This window comes from Carcharhinus amblyrhynchos, chromosome 31 (assembly GCF_965287045.1).
Source record: "Carcharhinus amblyrhynchos chromosome 31, sCarAmb.v2.hapA, whole genome shotgun sequence".
In the NCBI taxonomy this organism is placed as follows: domain Eukaryota; kingdom Metazoa; phylum Chordata; class Chondrichthyes; order Carcharhiniformes; family Carcharhinidae; genus Carcharhinus; species Carcharhinus amblyrhynchos.
In genome coordinates, this window is record NC_137354.1 from 705,190 (window position 1) to 727,270 (window position 22,081).

The following is a 22,081-nucleotide window of genomic DNA, read 5'->3' on the forward strand; positions in this document are numbered from 1 at the left end:
CCTATCGAATCTGCCTCCACCACCACCGCCGGCAGCCGAGTCCATGCACCCACCACCCTCTGAGTGGAAAAACTCACCCCTGACGTCTCCTCTGTACCTACTCCCTCGCAGCCTAAACCTGTGTCCTCTTGTGGCAGCCATTTCAACCCTGGGAAAAAGCCTCTGAGAATCCAAATAGCTTAATGCTATCTCCACTCGTATTATCTGCACCTTTTAAGACTTGATTCGCTGTAAAGCCTCGCATTCTGATCAGTATTTTGTAAACTGTGTGTGCCTTTATATGCCCTGTTTGTGATCAGAACTGCCCACTCACCTGACGAAGGAACAGCGTTCCGAAAGCTCGTGGCGTTTACTACTAAATAAACCTGTTGGACTTCAACTTGGTGTTGAGAGACTTCTTACTGTGTTTACCCCAGTCCAATGCTGGCATCTCCACATCATGACCTTTCTTAAATAGCAGAACCACATTAGCTGTTCTCCAGTCCTCTGGCACTTCCCCAGTGAGAAGCCTGACAACACCAGGTTAAAGTCCAACAGGTTTATTTGGTAGCACAAGCCGTACGCTTTCAGAGTGCTGCTCCTTCATCAGGTGAGTGGGAGTTCTGTTCACAAACAGGGCATATAAAGACGCAAACTCAATTTACAAAGTGATGGTTGGAATACAAGTCTTTGCAGGTAATCAAGTCTTAAAGACAATGTGAGTGGAGAGAGGGTTAAGCACAGGTTAAAGAGATGTGTATCGTTTAGGAGGTTTAGTTTTTGAGGAAAAAAACCTTTTTACCCAGAGGGGGTGACAGCCTAGAATGCACTGAATGAGAGGGTGGTGGAGATGGGATTCCTCACATCCTTTAAAAAGTACCTGGATGAGTACATAGCATGCCATGACATTCAAAGCCGAGTATTGACAAGTGGAATTAGGTGGGCAGGTCAGAGCATTTCATGTGTTGGTGCAGACTCAATGTGCCGAAGGGCCTCTTCGATGAAGAGCTTCAGAGCACTGAGCCAACTGGTTACTGTCCTCCAACCTGAAAAAGACCCTTATTATTCTTTGCTATGGTTGGAGAGATTAGGTTTGTATTTACTGGAGTTTGGGAGTGTAGGAGGCAACTTGATTGAAACCTTCAAGATCTTGAGGTATATTAACCAGTTGTGCAAAGGATGTTTCCTCTTGTCAGAGAATCTAGAACTGTTTAAAAATAAGGGGTTGCTCATTTATGACTGACAAGGAGAAATTGTTTCTGTGGGTTTCTGTGGGCATTGAGTTTAAAAATTGGCAAGTCATGTTGCAGCTTTATAGAACCTTAGTTAGGCTGCGCTTGGAATATAGTGTTCAGTTCTGGTTGCCACACTATCAGAAAGATGTGGAGGCTTTGGAGAGGGTACAGAAAAGATTTACCAGGATGTTGCCTGGTATGGAGAGCATTAACTATGAGGAGAGGTTGGAGAAACTTGGTTTGTTCTCACTGGAACAATGGAGGTTGAGGGGCGACCTGATAGAAGTCTACAAGATTATGAGAGGCATGGACAGAGTGGATAGCCAGGGTAGAAAAGTCAATTATTAGGGGCACAGGCTTAAGGTGCAAGGGGCAAGGTTTAAAGGAGATGTATGAGGCATATTTTTTACATAGAGAGTGATGGGTGCCTGGAACTCGTTGCTGGGGGAAGTAGTGGAAGCAGATACGGGATGAACATTTGTTATGAAGAGAGGTTGGATAGGCTTGGGTTGTTTTCTCTGGAGCGGGGAAGATGAGGGGCGACCTGATCGAGGCGTTCAAGGTTATGAGGGGAATGGACAGGGTGGATAGGGAGCAGCTGTTCCCTTTAGTTTAAGGGGCCTCTTAATAAATACATGAAAAGGATGGGAATAAAGGGATATGGTCCCTGGAAAGGTAGGGGGTTTTAGTTCAGTGAGCAGCACAGTCGATGCGGGCTTGGAGTTTTATTTGTTCTTTGGTTGAAAGTCTCTGTAACTATGTTTCTCAAAAGGCAGCGTTTTTGAATATTTTTAAGGCTGAGCTAGATAGATTCTTGATGAAGAACGGGAAGAAAGGTTACTGGGTGTAGAAGGAATGTAGGGTTTGGGTTGCGGTTGGTTCAGCCATGATCTTACTGAATGGCGGATCAGGCTTGAGAGACTGAGTGGCCCCCTACTCCTAATTTGTGTTTGTCAATATCCCCAGTTAGGAGTTCAAAAAACACTACCTTATTTGTCATAGATTCCCCTAAATGGAAGGAAAATCTGAAACCATTGAGGTACTGAACAGAGAGGGATTTTTCCACGTGCTTCCTGCCTGGTGCTTAATTGCCAAATCAGTAATGGACCCCCTGCTGTCTGACAAATGTGAACCTTGAAATTCAGAAGTGTTCAAACTCAGGTCTGTGGAACACTTACTGTTTCCTAGTCTTAAAACACGCTCCTTTATTTATTTCTAGTCATCCTCCCCAATGCTAATGGATTTGATGAGGGGGAGTTGGATATGTATTTTGGTTTTGGAGGTGGTCATTGCCTGGCACTGTGTGGTAGAAATGTAAGTGTGCCATTTATAAACCCAGATCTGGGTGCTATCCAGATGTTTTTACATGCAAGTATGGACTGCTTTACTATCTGGAATTGAGTAGGAACTGAATACTGCAATTCTCCTGGGTCTTTACCACATGAGAGTAGTTGAGACAGGGATCACTGCATCATTTAAAGGAAAGTTAGATAAAATTTTGAACCAATAATGATAGCCGATCAGAGCAGTGGGATTAGCATCTGATCGTTCAAACAAAGAGATGGCACAGCTGTAATGGGCTGATTTGTGCTGTACACCTCTTCAAATTAATAAGTTAGACAGCTCAGAGGACATTGGTGACTTCCTCTCTGTGGTTCTTCCTTTTTAAAGTTCCAAATAGCTGAAAGTTATTGCTTTAATTCCTTGAAAATGTTGATTTGCCTTTCTGCAGTCTCATTTTCAGAAAGAAAAATGTGATGCTCGTGCTCTGAAACCTGTTGGTTTTGACTGTTTTGGGTTAACCATTACAATGGAAATGTGACTTGCCTATGAAACTGTTGCAAACTGTAAGGCAGTAATTTTGTTTTGTCATACTGAGAATCTGAGCAATGGTAGAAATATCCCGCTCCTCCAGCTTGAACTTGAGTGTACATTAATTTACCTCATTGTTACTGTGCACTCGAAACTTCTTGCATAATACTGGGTAGTATTATGAAGGGTAAAATCTTGCCATTGTGGTTTGTTCTTAAAAAAATGAAGAAATAGGTATTGACTTTTTATTTCACAATCCATTAAAACTCAGAGGCTAATTATGTGAGTGACTAGAAATGAGAGCTGTAAGGTTTCTAGTTCATGTCAAGGTTGAAGCTTTAAGCTTTATGCAGGTGTTAATGCTGCCTGGTTAGTAGAACCAGTTTATCCTGACATGTGAAAATGACTGTGCTGCTTTCAGTGAGTGGTTTAGGGAATTATTGTCCATGCTACTGCAGTATCACTGCTTTTTGCCCCCTCACATATTTGCAAGTCATAATAGGTGATTTTTTTCCAGAGAGTCCAGAATCAAAGTCCAATGAGGTGTTCCTTCATAGAAGTCGGTAGGTTGAAAGCTGATGCTGGATGATTCACTTTTCAAGGAGAGTTGAAATCCACGATGATGTAGACACCAGAGATTCGTCTTTTGGGCAGTGGTACAGAAGTTCAGAAGGAGATGGCGGTGAGAGCCCCTTTTCTGTGCTGCTGCTTATAGATGGTAAAAATAACAGGACTGTTCTGTTTCCACAAACTTGAGGTTCATGTCACATGACTCTCATCTCTAGACTATTTTTGACAAATGGTGTGTATACACTGCCTGGTTAAATGTTCCAGCTACTATGGAAGAATGGTTACAAGACTCTTTGTACTAGCAGACTAAAGACTCTGGTTGGTCAACCTGGGTTCTGACATGCAAAGGTGGCCATTTTTCTTTATATCCGTTCAGGGGATGAGCACGTCCCTGGCTGGGCCAGAACTTATTGCCCATCTATTTATGCTTATTGCCCAGCTAGCCAGTTGGCTAGCTGATAGAAGACAGAGGGTGATGGTTGATGGGAAATATTCAACCTGGAGTTCAGTTACAAGTGGTGTACCTCAGGGATCTGTTTTGGGGCCACTGCTGTTTGCCATTTTTATAAATGACCTAGATGAGGGTGTAGAAGGATGGGTTAGTAAATTTGCTGACGACGCCAAAGTCGGAGGAGTTGTAGACAGTGAAGATGGATGTTACAGTTTGCAGAGGGACAGAGATAAGCTGCAGAGCTGGGCCGAGAGGTGGCAAATGGAGTTTAATACGAAAAAGTGTGAGGTGATTCACTTTGGTAAGAGTAACAGGAGCACAGAATATAGGGCTAATGGAAGGACTCTTGGTCGTGTTGACGAGCAGAGAGATCTCGGGGTACATGTGCATAGCTCTCTGAAAGTTGGCACCCGGGTTGATAAAGTTGTTAAGAAGGCATATGGTGTGTTAGCTTTTACTGGTAGAGGGATTGAGTTTCGGAGCTGTGAGGTCATGTTACAGCTGTACAAAACTCTGGTGCGGCCGCACTTGGAGTATTGCGTACGGTTCTGGTCGCCGCATTATAAGAAAGATGTGGAAGCATTGGAAAGGGTGCAGAGGAGGTTTACCAGGATGTTGCCTGGTATGGTGGGAAGGTCTTATGAGGAAAGGCTGAGGGACTTGAGGTTATTTTCATTAAAGAGAAGAAGGTTACGCAGTGACCTGATTGAGGCATACAAGATGATCAGAGGGTTAGATAGGGTGGACAGTGAGAGCCTTTTACCTCAGATGGTGATGGCTAACACTAGGGGACATAGCTTTAAATTAAGAGTGGTAATTATAGGATGGATGTCAGAGGTAGGTTCTTTACTCAGAGGATATTAAGGGCGTGGAATGCCCTGCTTGCAGCAGTTGTGGACTCGCCAACTTTAAGGGCGTTCAAATGGTCAGTGGATAGGCATATGGATAACATTGGAATAGTTTAGGTTAGAGGGTCATTAGATTGGTTCGGCTGGTCGGCGCAACACCGAGGGCCGAAGGGCCTGTAATGTTCTACGTTCTATCTGTATTTGCCCTTGAGCGTTTTCAGATGGCATTTTAAGAGTCAACCACATTGCTTTTGTATAGTTCTGTTTGAATTTTGTTCCTGCAGCCCTGTGGGTACTTGTTTCTGAGATATTGCTGTGGTAGCTCTCTCTTGTTCAGGGCCAGGTGTAGGGAATTACTTTCCGTTGTACAGTTTTTTGTCCTCGCATGTACTTGCCAGCAACAAAAGGTGATGAGCTGTAGACCTTACAGCTCTCATTTCAAGTACTGTTTCCTGTCCTCCCAAAATTTAAGGGTTTTAACAAATGTAATATCAATTCTTTTGCTACCTTTTGAATGGAGAAAGTGTTAAAACTTTATGGGTTTCAAGGTGTTTGTCATAGTGCCATTCCCATTGATTTGTCTTCTGTTTTTCATTTCTAAACAACATTCCTGTTTTGTTTGGGCCTATTGAGTGCAATTCACATAATTTGCTGCTGAATAAGATGCTGTTTAACATGTGGACGGGGTGGTTTAAATTGCAAATTGATTTTTTTACTGACTCTAAATTGATGGTACTAAATCAGTATAAGCTGCGAACCTGAAGATTTAGAAGTAGCATGTAAACCAACACTTGTCATTAACTTGATTTCAGACTACTGGTTTTTGCTCATAAACAGGCATTTTCCATGTCCAGCTTGGTAACATCATTCCAATTGATCATTTCCACTCAGGAATGGAATGTGTGTATATTGCGCATATGGTTGTGAAATGCTGTACAGATCAGCACGCTGAATAAAATATTACCTAATAGACTTCAGTTAATACTGTTTTCATTGAAAATTTCAGGCAGAAATGTTGTAAGTGACCATCAGAAATGTCACTGGGCAGAGACTCTGCCAGAAAGATAAACCCTTTAATTCAAAGCAACATTTCAGTGCCAGTTTCTTGTGTCAGTTATGGCTTTGAGACCCACTGAAATACCTGAACATAGAATCAGCACTATACACATTGTTAAAAGTGCTGCCTTTTTGATGGGGCAAATATTTTCTGGCAATTGTTTCCCTGTATCATTGAATGTAAGATATTTCCCTGTGTTCTCTGAAGGATAGAGAGTTCTTTCTGTAAAAAGTCAACCAAAACAAAATCGAAGCAAAATGCTGTGGATGCTGGAACCTGAACAAAAACAGAAAATACTGGAAAATCTCACTAGGTCTGAAAGCATCTGTGGAGAGAGAATAGAACCAATGTTTGGAATCTCGATGACCCTTTGTCAGAGCTCTGCCAAAGGGTCATCTAGACGCGAAACACTGGCCAAATAAAATCAACTGCTTTTTCATCTGTACTGTTTCTGGGATCTTGCTTTGCAGATAATGGCTTTTGCACTTGCCTGTGTTAGTTTCTGGGTTTATGATGGACTTGAGAAAAATTGGATTAACAGGGCAGTAGATACACCTCCTTTGACTATCTCCAGAATTCTTTATCTCACATCTCATTGTGGGATTTTGTTTCTGCAGTAGAATTACTTGAATGGACTGAACACAAACGTAAATTTTCACACAACTGTGATAGAGGAGGCTGGGGAATGGAGAAGTTAGAAATTGCAATCTAAAATTCATCTACAGTTAAGGAAGAGGAAAACAATGAACCAGAGTTTATTTACTGAATTGTTTTGAATTTTTTCTTCTGCAGAAGCAAAGCACCAAGATCCATTGAGAGAAGGAATTGAGAAAAACAGTTTTCCTAAGAACAGGAATGCAACTGAAAATGAAAAGAAACCTAAGGCACCTAGTCCAATGCCATCTAGCTTTAAAACTGATGGATCAACCTCAGATAGTTGGGATGAGATCATGAAGAGCTCAGGTTCGCCCTCTGAAATACTTCAGAGGACAGAGTTCCAACCATGGGTTGGTGGACTTGGCCGTATGCCCTGTGTCAAAACTGAGGCCTCTGATTGCAGGCAGAGCAAACAGGGAGGCACTTTGGAAGTGAAAGGTAACCAAGGGACTTTTGGACGGGTGGAACATACTAGCTTTAAGGATGAAGAGATTGAGAATGATTCGCAGCCCCTCAGGTCAAATTGCAGGACATATTGTCGATCGAATAAAGGTAAACCAGGAGGTGCTGGCATGACAAATTTTGATAAAATAATTGATGGCACTGGGAAATCTGCGCAGGCTGACCTGACATTGAGCAAGGAAAGCCTAAAACCAGACACCAAATTTTCATCAGGGACAACAGGAAAGACGTCTACAGCTCGGACTGCAAAAGACACCATCACCTTGCCCTCATCTTATCTATCATGCAATGTCACACTTCAGGACACCACAGACCGTAGCATGGACGAGTTCACCACCGGTGCAGCTGACCTGGGGGAAGCAGGCCGGTTACGGAAAAAAACCGAAGCTGCAGCGAGCAAGACCACAGTCAGATTTCGACCGACCCAGTTCAAGTCCAAAAAGGATGCAAAGCTGGAATTCTTTGGGTTTGATGAACAGGAGGGAGAGGAAGATTCACTCCGATCCACTGGTGGTGCTGCCAACTATAAAATCAAATACTTTGGTTTTGATGATCTTAGTGAGAGCTCTGATGAGGATGATGGCATCGAGTCAGAAGGCAGACGCAAGAAGAAAGCTTCAACAAGGATGGGTGAAATTGTGGAACTCCTATCTAGCTCTGAATCGACGGGTGACTCTCAAGGGAGTCAACCACAGTCTCAGGACAGCACTAATACAGGTAGGTGGCCATTCGCATCAAATATTGTATGCTTTGTTTAGAAATTTTTTTTTATCAACTTCAGATTGTATTCACTTCCAAGGTAGCTGGATATAGTCTGATAGAGTTAGGAAAAGCCCATTTGCTGATAGGAGCACAGATTCACGAGGTGACTGTTCTGCCACTCAGAGCATATTCCAGCATTCAATTAGATCATGGCTAATAGAAACGAGAAGCAGGAGGAGGCCATTTGACCCTTTGAGCCTACTCCACCATTCATCTTGATCATGGCTAATCATCGAATTTGATATTCTGATCCCCCTGCCTCCAATGTCCTTTGATCCCTTTAGCCCCAAGAGCCGTATCTAATTTCTTGGAGTCATAGAGGTTTACAGATTGGAAACAGGCCCTTCAGGCCAACATGTCCATGCCACCCTTTTTTTAAACTCCTAAGCTAGTCCCAATTACCCGCATTTGGCCCATATCCCTCTATATGTATCTTAACCATGTAACTGTGTAAATGCTTTTTAAAAGACAAAATTGTACCCGCCTCTACTACTGCCTCTGCAGCTTGTTCCAGACACTTGCCACTATGTGTGAAAAAATTGCTCCTCTAGTTCCTTTTGTATCTCTCTCCTTTCACCTTAAACCTATGCCCTCTAGTTTTAGACTCCCCAAACTTTGGGAAAAGATAGCCGCTGGATGTGGTCTTTCTTGATTTTCAGAAGGCGTTTGACAAGGTACCTCACAAGAGGTTATTGCAGAAGGTAAGGGGGCATGGAGTTGGGGGTAGGGTGTTAGTGTGGATAGAGGATTGGTTGTTAAATAGGAGGCAGAGAGTGGGGGTTAATGGGTGCTATTCGGATTGGCGGTTGGTGACTAGTGGAGTGCCCCAGGGGTCGGTGCTGGGGCCTCAGCTATTTACCATTTATATAGATGATCTGGAGGAGGGAACCAAGTGTATGGTCTCGAAATTTGCTGATGACACCAAGATTGGTGGAACGGCAAATTGCGCGGAGGGCATGGAGAGTCTACAGAAGGATCTAGATAGGCTGGGCGAATGGGCCAGGAAATGGCAAATGGAATTTAATGTTGGCAAGTGCGAGGTGGTCCACTTTGGTAGGAATAATGGTAGGAAGGACTATTACTTATGTGGCGAAAAACTGCAGCAGGCAACGGTGCAGAGGGACCTCGGGGTCCTTGTGCACGAGTCGCAAAAACCCAGCTTGCAGGTGCAGCAGGTGGTCAGGAAGGTGAATGGGATGCTGGCCTTCATAGCGAGGGGGATTGAATATAAAAGTAGGGAGGTCTTGCTGCAGCTGTACAGGGCTTTGGTGAGGCCGCAGCTGGAGTACTGTGTGCAGTTTTGGTCACCGCACTTACGCAAGGATATTTTGGCCTTGGAGGGAGTGCAGAGGAGGTTTACTAGGCTGATACCGGAGTTGAGGGGGTTGAGCTATGAGGAGAGGCTGAATAAACTGGGCTTGTACTCGTTAGAGTTTAGAAGAATGAGGGGAGATCTCATTGAGACATATAAGATGATGAATGGGATGGATAGGATAGAGGTGGAGAGACTCTTCCCGCTCAGAAAGGACAGTAGGACTAGGGGGCACAGCCTCAAGATAAAGGGCGGGGGGGGGGTTTAGAACGGAGTTGAGGAGGAACTTCTTCACTCAAAGGGTGGTGAATCTCTGGAATTCTCTGCCCGTTGAAGTGGTGGAGACTGCCTCGCTAAATATTTTTAAGACGCAGGTTGATGGGTTTTTGATAAGCGAGGGGATTAAGGGTTATGGGGAGAGGGCAGGAATGTGGAACTGAGCCACGATAGATCAGCCATGATCTTATTGAATGGCGGGGCAGGCTCGAGGGGCTAGATGGCCTACTCCTGCTCCTATTTCTTATGTTGTTACGTTCTTATCTAGCTGACCTATGCCCCTCATTATTTTATAGACCTATGTAAGATCACCCCTCAACCTTCTACTCTCCAGAGAAAAAACTCCCAGCCTATCCAGTCTCTCCTTATAATTCAAACCATCAAGTCCCAGTAGCACCCTAGTAAATCTCTTCTGCACCCTTTCTAATTTAATAATATCCTTCATAAAATAGGGTGACCAGAACTGTACGCAGTATTCCAACTGTGGCCGTACCAATATCTTGTACAACTTTAACAAGCTGTCCCAACTCCTATATTCAATGTTCTGACTAAAGAAGCCAAGCATGTCGAATGCCGCCTTTACCTCTCTGTCCATCTGTGACTCTACTTTCAAGGAGCTATGAACATGTACCCCTAGATCTCTTTGGTCTGTAACTCTCCGCAACGCCTTATCATTAACTGAGTAAGTCCTGCCCTGGTTCAATCTGCCAAAATGCATCACACGCATTTGTCTAAATTAAATTCCATCTGCCATTTGTCAGCCCACTGGCCCAATTGATCAAGATCCCTTTGCAATCCGAGATAACCTTCTTCACCGCCCACTATGCCACCAACCTTGGTGTCGTCTGCAAACTTACTAACCATGCCTCCTATATTCTCATCCAAATCATTAATATAAATGACAAGTAACAGTGGACCCAGCACTGATCCCTGAAGCACACCGCTGGTCACAGGTCTCCAGTTTGAAAAACAACCCTCTACAACCACCCCCTGGCTTCTGTCAAGAAGCCAATTTTGTATCCATTGAGATACCTCACCCTGGATCATGTGAGGTTTAACCTTATGCAATAACGTACCAAGCGGTACTTTGTCAAAGGCCTTGCTAAAGCCTATGTGAACAACATCAACTGCACTGCTTTCATCTAACTTCTTGGTTACGCCTTCAAAAAACTCAAATTTATGAATCATGATTTTTCACGCACAAAGCCATGCTGACCGTCCCTAATCATTCCATGCATCTCTAAGTGCCTGTAGATCCTGTCTCTCAAAATATCTCCCAACAACTTGCCCTCCACAGATATGAGGCTCACTGGCCTGTAGTTCCCAGGCTTTTCCCTGCAGCCCTTTTTAAACAATGGCACAACATTTGCCACCCTCCAATCTTCAGGCATCTCACCTGTGACTATCGATGATTCAAATTTCTCAGCTAGGAGACCTGCAATTTCCTCCCTAGCCTCCCACAATGTCCTGGGATACACTTCATCAGGTCCTGGGGATTTATCCACCTTGATGCACCTCTTCTTGAAACCAGACAACGTTTGGCCTCAAATACATTCGTTGGTAGTAAATTCCACAGATTCACCACCCTCTGGGTGAAGAAATTTCTTCTCGCCTCAGTTCTAAACGACCTGGAGGAGGGGGCTGAGTATAAGGTAACAAAATTTGCTGATGACACGAAGATGAGTGGAAAAGCGAATTGTGTGGAGGACGCGAAAAGTCTGCAGAGAGATCTGGATAGGCTGAGTGAGTGGGCGAGGACCTGGCAGATGGAGTATAACGTTAGCAAATGTGAGGTTATCCACTTTGGAAGAAATAATAGTAGGAGGGATTGTTATTTAAAGGGTGAAGGTAGCAGTATGCTACGGTGCAGAGGGACCTGGGGGTCCTTGTGCATGAATTGCAAAAACCCAGTCTGCAGGTGTAGCAGGTGATCAAGAAGGTGAATGGAATGCTGGCCTTTATAGCGAGGGGGATAGAATATAAAAGCAGGGAGGTCTTGCTGCAACTGTACAGGGCACTGCTGAGGCCGCAGCTGGAGTACTGTGTGCATTTTGGTCCCCTTATTTATGAAAGGATATATTGGCCTTGAAGCGAGTACCAGTGAAGGTTCACCAGGCTGATACCGGAGGTGAGGGGGTTAGCTTATGAGGAGAGATTGAATAGACTGGGTCTGTACTCGTTAGAGTTTAGAAGACTGAGGGGGAATCTTATAGAGACTTACAAGAAAATGAAGGGGCTAGTAGATAGGGTAGAGTTAGAGAGATTCTTTCCACTTGGAAAGGAAGCCAGAACTAGAGGGCACAGCTTCAAACTAAAGGTGGGAGGGGGGCAGTTTAGAACAGAGTTGAGGAGGAACTTCTTCTCTCAGAGGGTGGTGAATCTCTGGAATTCTCTGCCCGTTGAAGTGGTGGAGGCTACCTTGTTGAATATGTTTAAGTCACGGGTAGATAGATTTCTGATAAGGGAATTAAGGGTTATGGGGAGCAGGCGGGTAAGTGGACCTAATCCACTTCAGATCAGCCATGATCTTATTGAATGGTGGGGCAGGCTCGAAGGGCTAGATGCCTACTCCTACTCCTATTTCTTACGTTCTAAAAGGTTTACCACTTATTCTCAAACTATGGCCCCTTGTTCTGGACTCCCCCACTATTGGGAACATTCTTTCTGAATCTACCCTATCTAACCGTGATAGAATTTTTATAAGTTTCCATTAGATCCCCTCTCACTCTTCTAAACTCCAGTGAATATAATCCTAACTGATTTAATCTCTCCTCATGACAGACCTGCCATCCCAGGAATCAGCCTGGTAAACCTTCACCGTACTCCCTCTATAGCAAGGGCGTCTTTCCTTGGGCATCAAAACTGCACACAACACTCCTGCCTCTTGCACCTGGTGAAAAGTGAAGTTCATAGATATTCCATACTAAGCTGATTTGATTTGATTTATTTTTGTCGCATGTATTAGTATACAGTGAAAAGTAGGGTTTCTTGCATGTTATACAGACAAAGCATACCATTCATAGAGAAGGGAAGGAGAGAGTGCAGAATGTCGTGTTACAATCATCATACAAAGAACAAGGAAAATTACAGCACAGGAACAGGCCCTTTGGCCCTCCAAACCTGCACTGACCATGCTGTCTGACTGAACTAAAATCCTCTATCCTTCCGGGGGCTATATCCCTCCATTCCTATTCTATCATATCTGCTTCCACTACTTCCTCCGGCAGTGAGTTCCAGGCACTTACCACCCTTTGTGTAAAAAAAAAACCTGCCTCATATTTCTCCTTTGTACCTTGCCACTCGCACCTTAAACTAGTAATTGACTCTTCCACCATGGGAAAAAGCTTCTGACTATCCACTCTATCCATGTCCCTCATAGTTTTGTAGATTTCTGTCACCTCAACTCTGTCATTCCAGTTTCTCTAACCTTTCCTCACAGTTAATGCCCTCCATACCAGGCAACATCCTGATAAATCTTTTCTGTGCTCTCTCCATCCTTCTGGTAGTGTGGCAATCAGAATTGAAGACTGTATTCCAAGTGTGGCCTAAATAAGGTATTATAAAGCTGCAACATGACTTGCCAATTTTTAAACTCAGTGTCCCAACTGATGAAGGCAAGTATGTCATATGCCTTCTTGACTACCTTTTCCACCTGCGTCGCCACTTTCAGTGACCTGTGTATCTGTACACCCAGACCAGATCCCTCTGCCTATCAGTGCTCTTAAGGGTTCTGCCATTTCCTGTATATTTCCTCTCTGTATGCATTTCCTCAGATTTGTCTGGATTAAACTCCATCTGCCATCTCTCCACCCAAGTCTTCAACCGAACTATATCGTACTGTATCCTCTGATGTTCCTCATCGCTATCCACAAATGCACCAACCTTTGTGTTGTCCGCAAACTTACTAATCAAAACCAGTTACGTTATCCTTCAAACAGCAAAGATCCCAGCGCTGTTCCCTGAGTGATGCCATTAACATCCTCCATTCAGAAATGCTGAGGGTAGCATTCCACTGCTACCCTCTGTCTTCTATGCCCAGGCCAGTTCTATATCCACCTTGCCAGGTCACTTCTGATCCCATGCAACTTCATCTTCTGCACTCTGCTGCACCAGTCTGCCATGAGGGAGTCTTGTCAACGACCTTACTGAAGTCCACATAGACAACATCCACTGCCCTACCCTCTTCACTAAACTCCATTACCTTTGTCACTTCCTTGAAAAACTCAATCAAAGTAGTGTGATGTGACCTCCTGTTCACAAAACCAGATTGCCTCTCGCTAATGCATCCACTTAGAACCACGGAACATTACAGCACGGAAACAAGCTCTTAGCCCTTGTTGGCTGTGCCGAACCATTTTTCTGCCTCGTCCCACTGACCTGCACCTGGACCATACCCCTCCTCACCCCTCTCATCCATGTATCTGTCCAAGTTTTTCTGATAAAATGATAAAAGTGAGCCCACATTTACCACTTCAGCTGGCAACTCATTCCACACTTCCACCACTCTCTTGTGTGAAGAACCGCCCTCCCCCCAGTATTCCCTTTAAACTTTTCCCCCTTTTGCTCTTAACCCATGTCCTCTAGTTTTTTTTTCTCCCCTAGCCTCAGTGGAAAAAGCCTGCTTGCATTCACTCTATCTGTACCCATTATTAATTTTATACAACTCTATCAAATCTCCCTTCATTCTTCTACACTCCAGGGAATAAAGTCCTAACCTGTTCAACCTTTCTCTGTAACTCAGTTTCTCAAGTCCCGGCAACATCCTTGTAAACCTTCTCTGCACTCTTTCAACCTTATTTACATCCTTCCTGTAACTAGGTGACCAAAACTGCACACACTACTCTAAATTTGGCCTCCCCAGTGTCTTATACAACCTCACCATAAGGTTCCAACTCTTATACTCAATACTTTGATTTATAAAGGCCAGTATACCAAAAGCACTCTTTACGAACCTATCTACCTGTAATGCCACTCTTAGGGAATTATATATCTGTATTCCCAGATCCCTCTGTTCTTCTAGACTCTTCAGTGTCCTACCATTTACCTTGTATGTTCTACCTTGGTTTGTCCTTCCAAAGTGCAATATCTCACACTTGTCAGGACTTACTTTCAAGTGGGAATAAATCCTGTCTCAAAGAATCCTTCCAATAATTTCCTTATCACTGACGTCAGGCTCACCGGCCTGTGATTACTCGGATTATTCTTGCTATCCTTAAACAAAGGAGCAACATTGGCTATTCTCCAATCCTCTGGGACCTTCCCTGTAGCCAGTGAGGAAAGAAAGATTTCTGTCAAGGCCCCATCAATTCCTCTCTTGCCTCTCTGTATTCTGGGGTATATCCCATCAGGCCCATCATGGAACAGGAGCAAAAGATAGAATCAGAAGGTACGCTGGGCACAGCTTGCAAGATCTAACAGTTGTCAAACAGACTTGCCGTAGGTCTGCACTCCGCCTAGTGATCACATTCTTTGGAATAGATTCTAGCATTTTCCCTACTACTGATGTCTGCCTAACAGGTCTGTAATTCTCCATTTTCTCTCTCACTCCTTAAGCAGTGGGGTTATATTTATAACCTTATATCTATAGGAACTGTTCTGGGATTTATAAAATTTTGGATGATGACCACCCACCCATCCAGTATCTCTATAGCCTCAACACTCTGGCATGTAGATCATCAGGTCCAGGGGATTGATCAGCTTTCAGTCCCATTAATTTCTCCAGTACGATGTGGAGATACTGGCGTTGGATTGGGGTAGGCACAGTAAGAAATCTCACAACACCATGTTAAAAGTCCAATAGATTTTCTCGCCAGCACTTCCTTTGATACCCTAGGATGTAGGCCATCGGGCCCAGGGGGGGGTTTATCTGTCTTCAATCCTAATAGTTAGCTGAGTACCTTTTCCCTATTTATGTTGGTTGTTCTAAGTTGTACCCTTTCTATTACTCTGACTTGCCCATTCCTATAGGAATGGTACTGGTGTCCTCCACCATGATGTTTTGACAACTTCTAGCTTTGTTTGCTGGTATACTTTTAAGTTTGTACACTCTGTCCCTTCCTGCCATATCAGAAGATCAATTCCCTAGTTTGCTACCTTGCTGTCTTGGTTTGTCTGCTCTCTTTAAATCACATCTTCCCTAAACTAATCCTTCATCTCCACTATCTAGTTTAAAGCTCTCTCTATACGAAAGGATTTTGGAGTCTTATTTTGTAATATATTTAGTCTTTCTGAACTCCAACTTTTGTCAAGTGTAAACTAGGTGTAAAAGTTGTACATGAAGTTTTGGCACAGAGGAACCTGTATTTATAATGGATCAGTGCAGGTCTTAACATTTAGAAGACTGGTACAAAACAAACGTGGGAATTTAGCATTATAAAATCACTAAGTTGGAAGAATGATGCCTTTTGTAAGGCTCTATAGCCTTTTAAAGTTTCCAATCTATGCTTTGTTGAAAGAGCCCTTATATAAAAAAATCATTATAAAGCATTTGAGGGCTACAATTGGTTGAAAGTGTGTCATCAAATGAAATTTACTTGGAATAAATTGAAGTGTAATGAAGTTGGTTAATTCACAATTGTTCATGGAAGTATGCACATTCATGTAATGTCAAAAGGTAGGCAATAAATTCAAGGCACAATGTAACATTAAAAGCAGCAATGTTGGTGATGCTCTTCAAATAGTCTGTCAAACTATTGTTACTTTTTCGTTAACATTTTTCTTTTGATGAGATATTAATTCTTCAAGCTATGGTGTCACGTTTTTTGGACCATTTAGATGTATTGCAGATTCTGGTGCACAGCTGGAGTAGACTTTTTTATGAAGCAACTTATTTTGGGTCTTAGTCTAGGGTATTGACCTAGTTCAAATGTCTGTCAGGCAGTGAATTTAGGGTAATGTTATCTGGCGCTTAATTTGTTCTTGGGATACTGCAACTGGGATGCTGCCAGAGTCCATAGCCTTTACTGTATCCAGTGCCTTCAGCTGTTTCTTGATATGATCTGACATTACTGATTTTTTTTTCCTTTGCCAACTCTCAAACTGACTTTTCAAGTGTATAACTCATCTGTCTACATGTCTATTTTGGTGGTAATGTATGAATTTGTCCACTGATATTACTATTAGTGTGGATACTGGTCATGACATGACACCTGTTGCAATTCTGCATAAAACACCAGAAATAATGGATCTCCATTAGGCAAAAACATGGATGAAAATTTTGATTGCAATATTTGTCTCCAGAAGCAGATGGAAGAACATTTCGGGCAGAAATAATACATTTGAGATTTTTCTTTTTTGCAACTGCAATGTAGTGTTTGGTTGCTGGCATCCTTGCAGCAGTGTCTGAGGGCATCCAGTTATTTAGATATTGAGCTATATGTCAGTACCTGAAACCAGGTGCAGACCATGTGGAAGTAGCACAGAACCTATTTTAGACTATGTGTCATCATCTAACAGATTTGTGATAGAGAATTGTCATATAAATGGGAGAGCACCTATTAGAAACTTGCACTTTTTCTCCACCAACCCTTTCTTTGAGAGAAGCTGTTCCTACATACTGTTACAATCCAATTAGGGTCAGTAACATTTTGATTAAAGTAGACTAAATTTGAAATCCCAGATACCCACAAGGGGAATGAATCCATAATATTCCTGGTTTTAAACAAACAATTTCCAATATCTATCTCATACTCTAACATTCTGAATTAACATTAGGTAAATATGAATTAAGACCATAAGAGAAAGGAGCAGAATTTAGCCCAGCGAATCTGCTTCACCATTCAATCATGGCTGATATGATTCTCATGCCCATTCTCCTGCCTTCTCTCCATTACCCTTGATTCTCTTATTGATCAAGAACTTATCTATCTTAAAGACACTCAATGACCTGGTGTCCACGGCCCCGAGTTCCACAGATTCACCACCCTCTGGCTAAAGATATTCCTCCTCATCTGTTTCAAAGGAATGTTCCTGCGCTCTGCGGTTGTGCCCTTCAGTTCTAGTCTCTCCTACGAGTGGAAACATCCTCTCCATGCCCACTCTACGTAGGCCTCTCATTCTGCAAGTTTCCATTAGATTCCCCCATCATCCTTCTAACTCCATTGTGTATAGACCCAGACTCCTCAACTGCCCCTTGTATGACAAACCCTTCATTCCTGGGATCATCCTTATGGATCTCTTATGGACCCTCTCCAAGGCCAGCATATTCTTCCTTGGGTATGGAGCCCAGAACTACTCTGAATATTCCAAATGGGTTCTGACCAGAACCTTGTACAGCCTCAGCAGTACATCCTTGCTGTTGTATTCTATTTCGCTAGAAATGAATGCTAATTTTGTATTTGCCTTCCTAACTGCCAGCTGAACCTGCATATTAACCTTAAGAGAATCCTGAACCAGGACTCCCAAGTCTCTTTCAGATTCAGATTTCCAAGCCTTTCCCCATTTAGAAATTAGTTTATGTTATTAACAGGCAAACTGTAGTCAAACACACTACACAGTGATGCAGGTATAAATCAGACAGACCCAATGGATTTCTCAGCAATCCACCCAGACATCAGTGAGTCAGAAAATCTCATTAAAGCTCTCTCCCTCGCAAGTGATTTCAAACCTTCACTTTCAAAGATATAGCCTCTGAATTCCCTCCAAAGCTGTGCTGACTTGGACTGCCTCAATGACTGCTCACCTCCCAATAGTTTAACCTGTGGGATTCACAAGCTGCACTCCTGCCTCTAACTACCATTACAATTCCAGCTTTTTCACAAACTACAAGCTTGACTAAGTTCGTACTGCCGTTGGGCTTCTCCAAACTCCATCTCCTCGCTGCAGGACTTCTGAGCCCTAACTGCCTCTAGTATGGAACGAGTGACCTTTCACCCTGCACTTCTGAGCCTGAACTACACTAAGCGGTTCCCATAGTTTCTTTGTGAGCTGCAAACCACACAAGGCGCAAACTGTAACTTACAGATGCACTGAGTGGCTTCCAGGACATTTCTGAGCCTTAACTACCTGGAGTCTGATAACAACAGCACCTTTTTGATTATAGAGCCTCTCTCCCCTGCTGCAACACAAAGATAAATTGAAACCAGAGCGCCTTAAGTTCCACCCATCTCCATGATGATGTAGCCTTTCAGGATTCATTGAATGCTATTAAACTAATTTAGCTCAAACACTCAAACAAAAAAATTCTCCAAACTGCACTTCTTTATCTGCAGTGTAGACATCTTGGGTGGATATTTCCAGCCGTCACCACTGGCAGGATCTTCCTGTCCCACCCCACGTCTCCTGTTTTCCAGCCAAGTAAACCTACCTGTTCTGTCATGGCTCCCATCTTTCTTATTTTGACTCAACTGAACAAATTTTTTAAACTGCCAATTTCTTTTTGGTGTTCTGGCAATCTCTAAAGCCCAGAAGTTTAGTTGCCTTACCTTCACAACAATGATTCCCAAAACTAAACATTCCAACTAAAATATTAAGTTGAACCATAATTGCGATATTCATCATAATATTTAAGATATTCCCCAACAATGTGACCATTCTCCCCCAGCAAATGTAGAACATTACTCCTGATAAGAGAGAGCGGGTGAAAAGTGCAGTTGTGCTTTTGTCCACTGGAATATTACTAAACATAGTATAGGAAGCCTTATTCGATACTGAGCTTGGTTAATTCATGCTCTTTCAGATTTAAGTTGGGGAAAGAAGGGAAATTCTGGCTTTACAACCTTGAAGAAAGGAATGAGTAAATTACTTCAAAGTTGTAGGCAATTGATAAAAGCCTGACTTATTTTAAACAATAAACTGAGGATACTAGTTGAAAGTAGAAACAGGTAACAAACTAACTTTAGGACTTGTGTCAAGAAGTTATTCAGAGTGGTGAACATATGGGGTGGACATCCAAAAGGATATTTGTCATGGTTGAACAAGAATGAGCAAGATTTGCCTCACTGACCCTTAAGTGCCTGGGTAAAAAAGATTGAAGTAATTTACATAGAAAGGTAGAAAACAGGTGCAGGAATGGGCCATTCGGCCCTTTGAGCCTGCACCACCATTCAGTATGATCATGGTTGATCATTTCAGTATCCCACTCCCACTTTCTCTCCATACCCCTTGTTCCCTTTAAGCACAAGGGCCACATCCAGCTCCCTGTTGAACATAGCTAACAAACTGGCTTCAACTGGTCGAGAATTCCACAGGTTCACAACTCTGAGTGAAGAAATTCTTCCTCATCTCGGTCCTGAATGGCTTACCTCTTATCTTAGACTGTGACTCCCTAGTTCTGCACTTTCCCAACATCGGGAACATTCTTCCCCCATCTGGCCTGTCCACTCCCATCAGGATTTTATGTTTCTAGGAGATCCCTTCTCGTTCGTCTAAATTCCAGTGAGTACAAGCCCAGTTGATCCAGTCCCTCTTAATTTGTCAGTCCTGCCATTCCAGGAATCAGTCTAGTGAACCTTTGCTGGACCCCCTCAATAGCAAGAATGTTCTTCCTCAAACTAGGAGACTAAAACTGCATACAATACTCAAGGTGTGGCCTCACCAAGGCCCTGTATAACTGGAGCAAGACATCCTCACTCCTATACTCAAATCCTCTTGCTATGAAGGCCAGCATGCTATTAGCTTTCCCCGCTACCTGTTGTATCTGCATGCCAAACTTCAGCGACCGTTCTACCATGACACTCAGGTCATGTTGCACTTCCCCTTTTCCGAAACTGCCACCATTTAGATAATCCTGTTTTTTTGCCACAAAACTTGAAATCTCACATTTATCCACATTAGTTTGCATTTGCCAAGTCTTTGCCCACTCAGCCAGCCTGTCCAAGTCACCCTGCAGCCTCTTGTTATCCCCACTGCACACACTGCCACCCTGCTTAATATTGCCTGCAAATTTGGAGATATCCCTTTCTATTCCTTCAACCAACTCATTAATGTATATTGTGAATAACTGGTATCCCGGCGCTGAACTCTGCGGTATCCCTCCAAGTCACTGCCTGTCACTCTGAAAAGAGCCTGTTTATTCCCACTCTCTGCTTCCTGTTTATTCCCAGTTCTTTATTCTGTCAATACATTACCCCCAATACCATGAGCTTTAATTTTGTTGTCTAATCTCTTGTGTGGGTCCTTGTCAAAAACCTTTTGAAAGTCCAGATGCAAAACATTCAGTGGTTCATTCTTGTCTACTGGTCACATCCTCAAAAAAATTCCAGAAGATTTGTCAAGCACTATTTCCCTTTAGTCAATCCATGCTGACTTGGACCGATCCTGTCATCACTTTCCAAATGCTGTTATTTCATCCTTAATAATTGACTCTTGCAGTTTCCCCACCACGGTGTCAGGCTAACTGGTCTATAACCCCCCCGTTTTCTTTCTCCCTCCTTTTTTAAAAAGTGAAGTTACATTAACTACCCTCCAATCCGCTGGAACTCTTCCAGAGTCTATAGAAAGCTGGAAAATGCTTTCCAATGTGTCCACTATTTCTAGGGCCACTTCCTTGCGTCTCCAGAGCATCCAGCCCTGGAGACTTGTTGGGTTTTAATCCCAGCAATTTCTCCGATACAATTTCCTGACTAATAAGGATTTCCTTTAGTTCCTATTTCATGCTAGACCCTCTGTCCCCCAGTACTTCTGGAAGGTTATTTGCGTCTTCCTCAGTAAAAACAGAGTCAAATTATTTGCTCAGCTGGTCTGCCATCTCGTTACCCGTTATGAATTCACTTAATTCTAACTGTAAGGAGCCAACGTTTGCCTTCACCAGTCTTTTTCTCTTCACATATCTACAGAACCGTTTGCAGTCAGTTTTTGTTTTCTGCAAGCTTACTTTCGTATTGTGTTTTCCCTTTCTGAATTAAACCTGTTGTTGCCCTGTGCTGGATTTTAAATTTCTCCCAGGCTTTAGGTTTGCTGCTCTTTTGGGCCAATTTATATGCCTCCTTTTTGACTTTAACACTATCCCTGATCTCCCTTATTGGCCATGGATGAGCCACCTTCCCCATTTTATTCTTATGCCAGACACAGATGTGCAGTTGTTGCAGTTCATCCATGTGTTCTTAATGTCTGCCATTGCTTATCCACTGTCAACCCTTGAGTATCCTTTGCCAGCTTATCATGGAGTCTTAGAGTTTTACAGCATGGAAACAGGCCCTTCAGCCCAACTTATCCATGCTGCCCTTTTTTTTAAAACACCTAAGCTAATCCTAATTGCCTGCATTTGGCCCATATCCGTCAATACCCATCGTATCCACATAACCATCTAAATGGTTTCTAAAAGACAAAATTGTACCTGCTTCTACTACTACCTCTGGCAGCTTGTTCCAGAACTCACCATCCTCTGTGCGAAAAAATTGCCCCTCTGGACACTTTTGTATCTTTCCCCTCTCACCTTAAACCTATGCCCTCTAGTTTTGGACTAGCCCTCCTTTGGGAAAAGATATTAACTATCTAGCTGATCTGTGCCCCTCATTATTTTATACACCTCGGTAAGATTACCTCTCAGCCTCCTACGCTCCAAGAAAAAAGTACCAGTCTATCCAGCCTCTCCTTATAACTCAGTCCATCAAGTCCCGGTAGCATCCGAGTAAATCTTTTCTGCACTCTTTCTAGTTTAATAATATCCTTTCTATAATAGGGTGACCAGAATTGCACACAGTATTCCAAGTGTGGCCCAAG

At 43.1% G+C, this 22,081-nt stretch overlaps 1 protein-coding gene across 1 annotated transcript in view; it reads left to right on the forward strand.

Annotated features, from left to right (window-relative positions):
• Window positions 1-22,081, forward strand: part of LOC145360575 (wings apart-like protein homolog) — a 217,520-nt gene that overhangs the window by 76,551 nt on the left and 118,888 nt on the right. Inside the window, exon 3 of the mRNA XM_080215902.1 lies at window positions 6,745-7,788. Within this exon, the coding sequence (XP_080072028.1) occupies window positions 6,745-7,788 (1,044 nt within the window). The remainder of the gene's footprint in view (window positions 1-6,744; window positions 7,789-22,081) is intronic.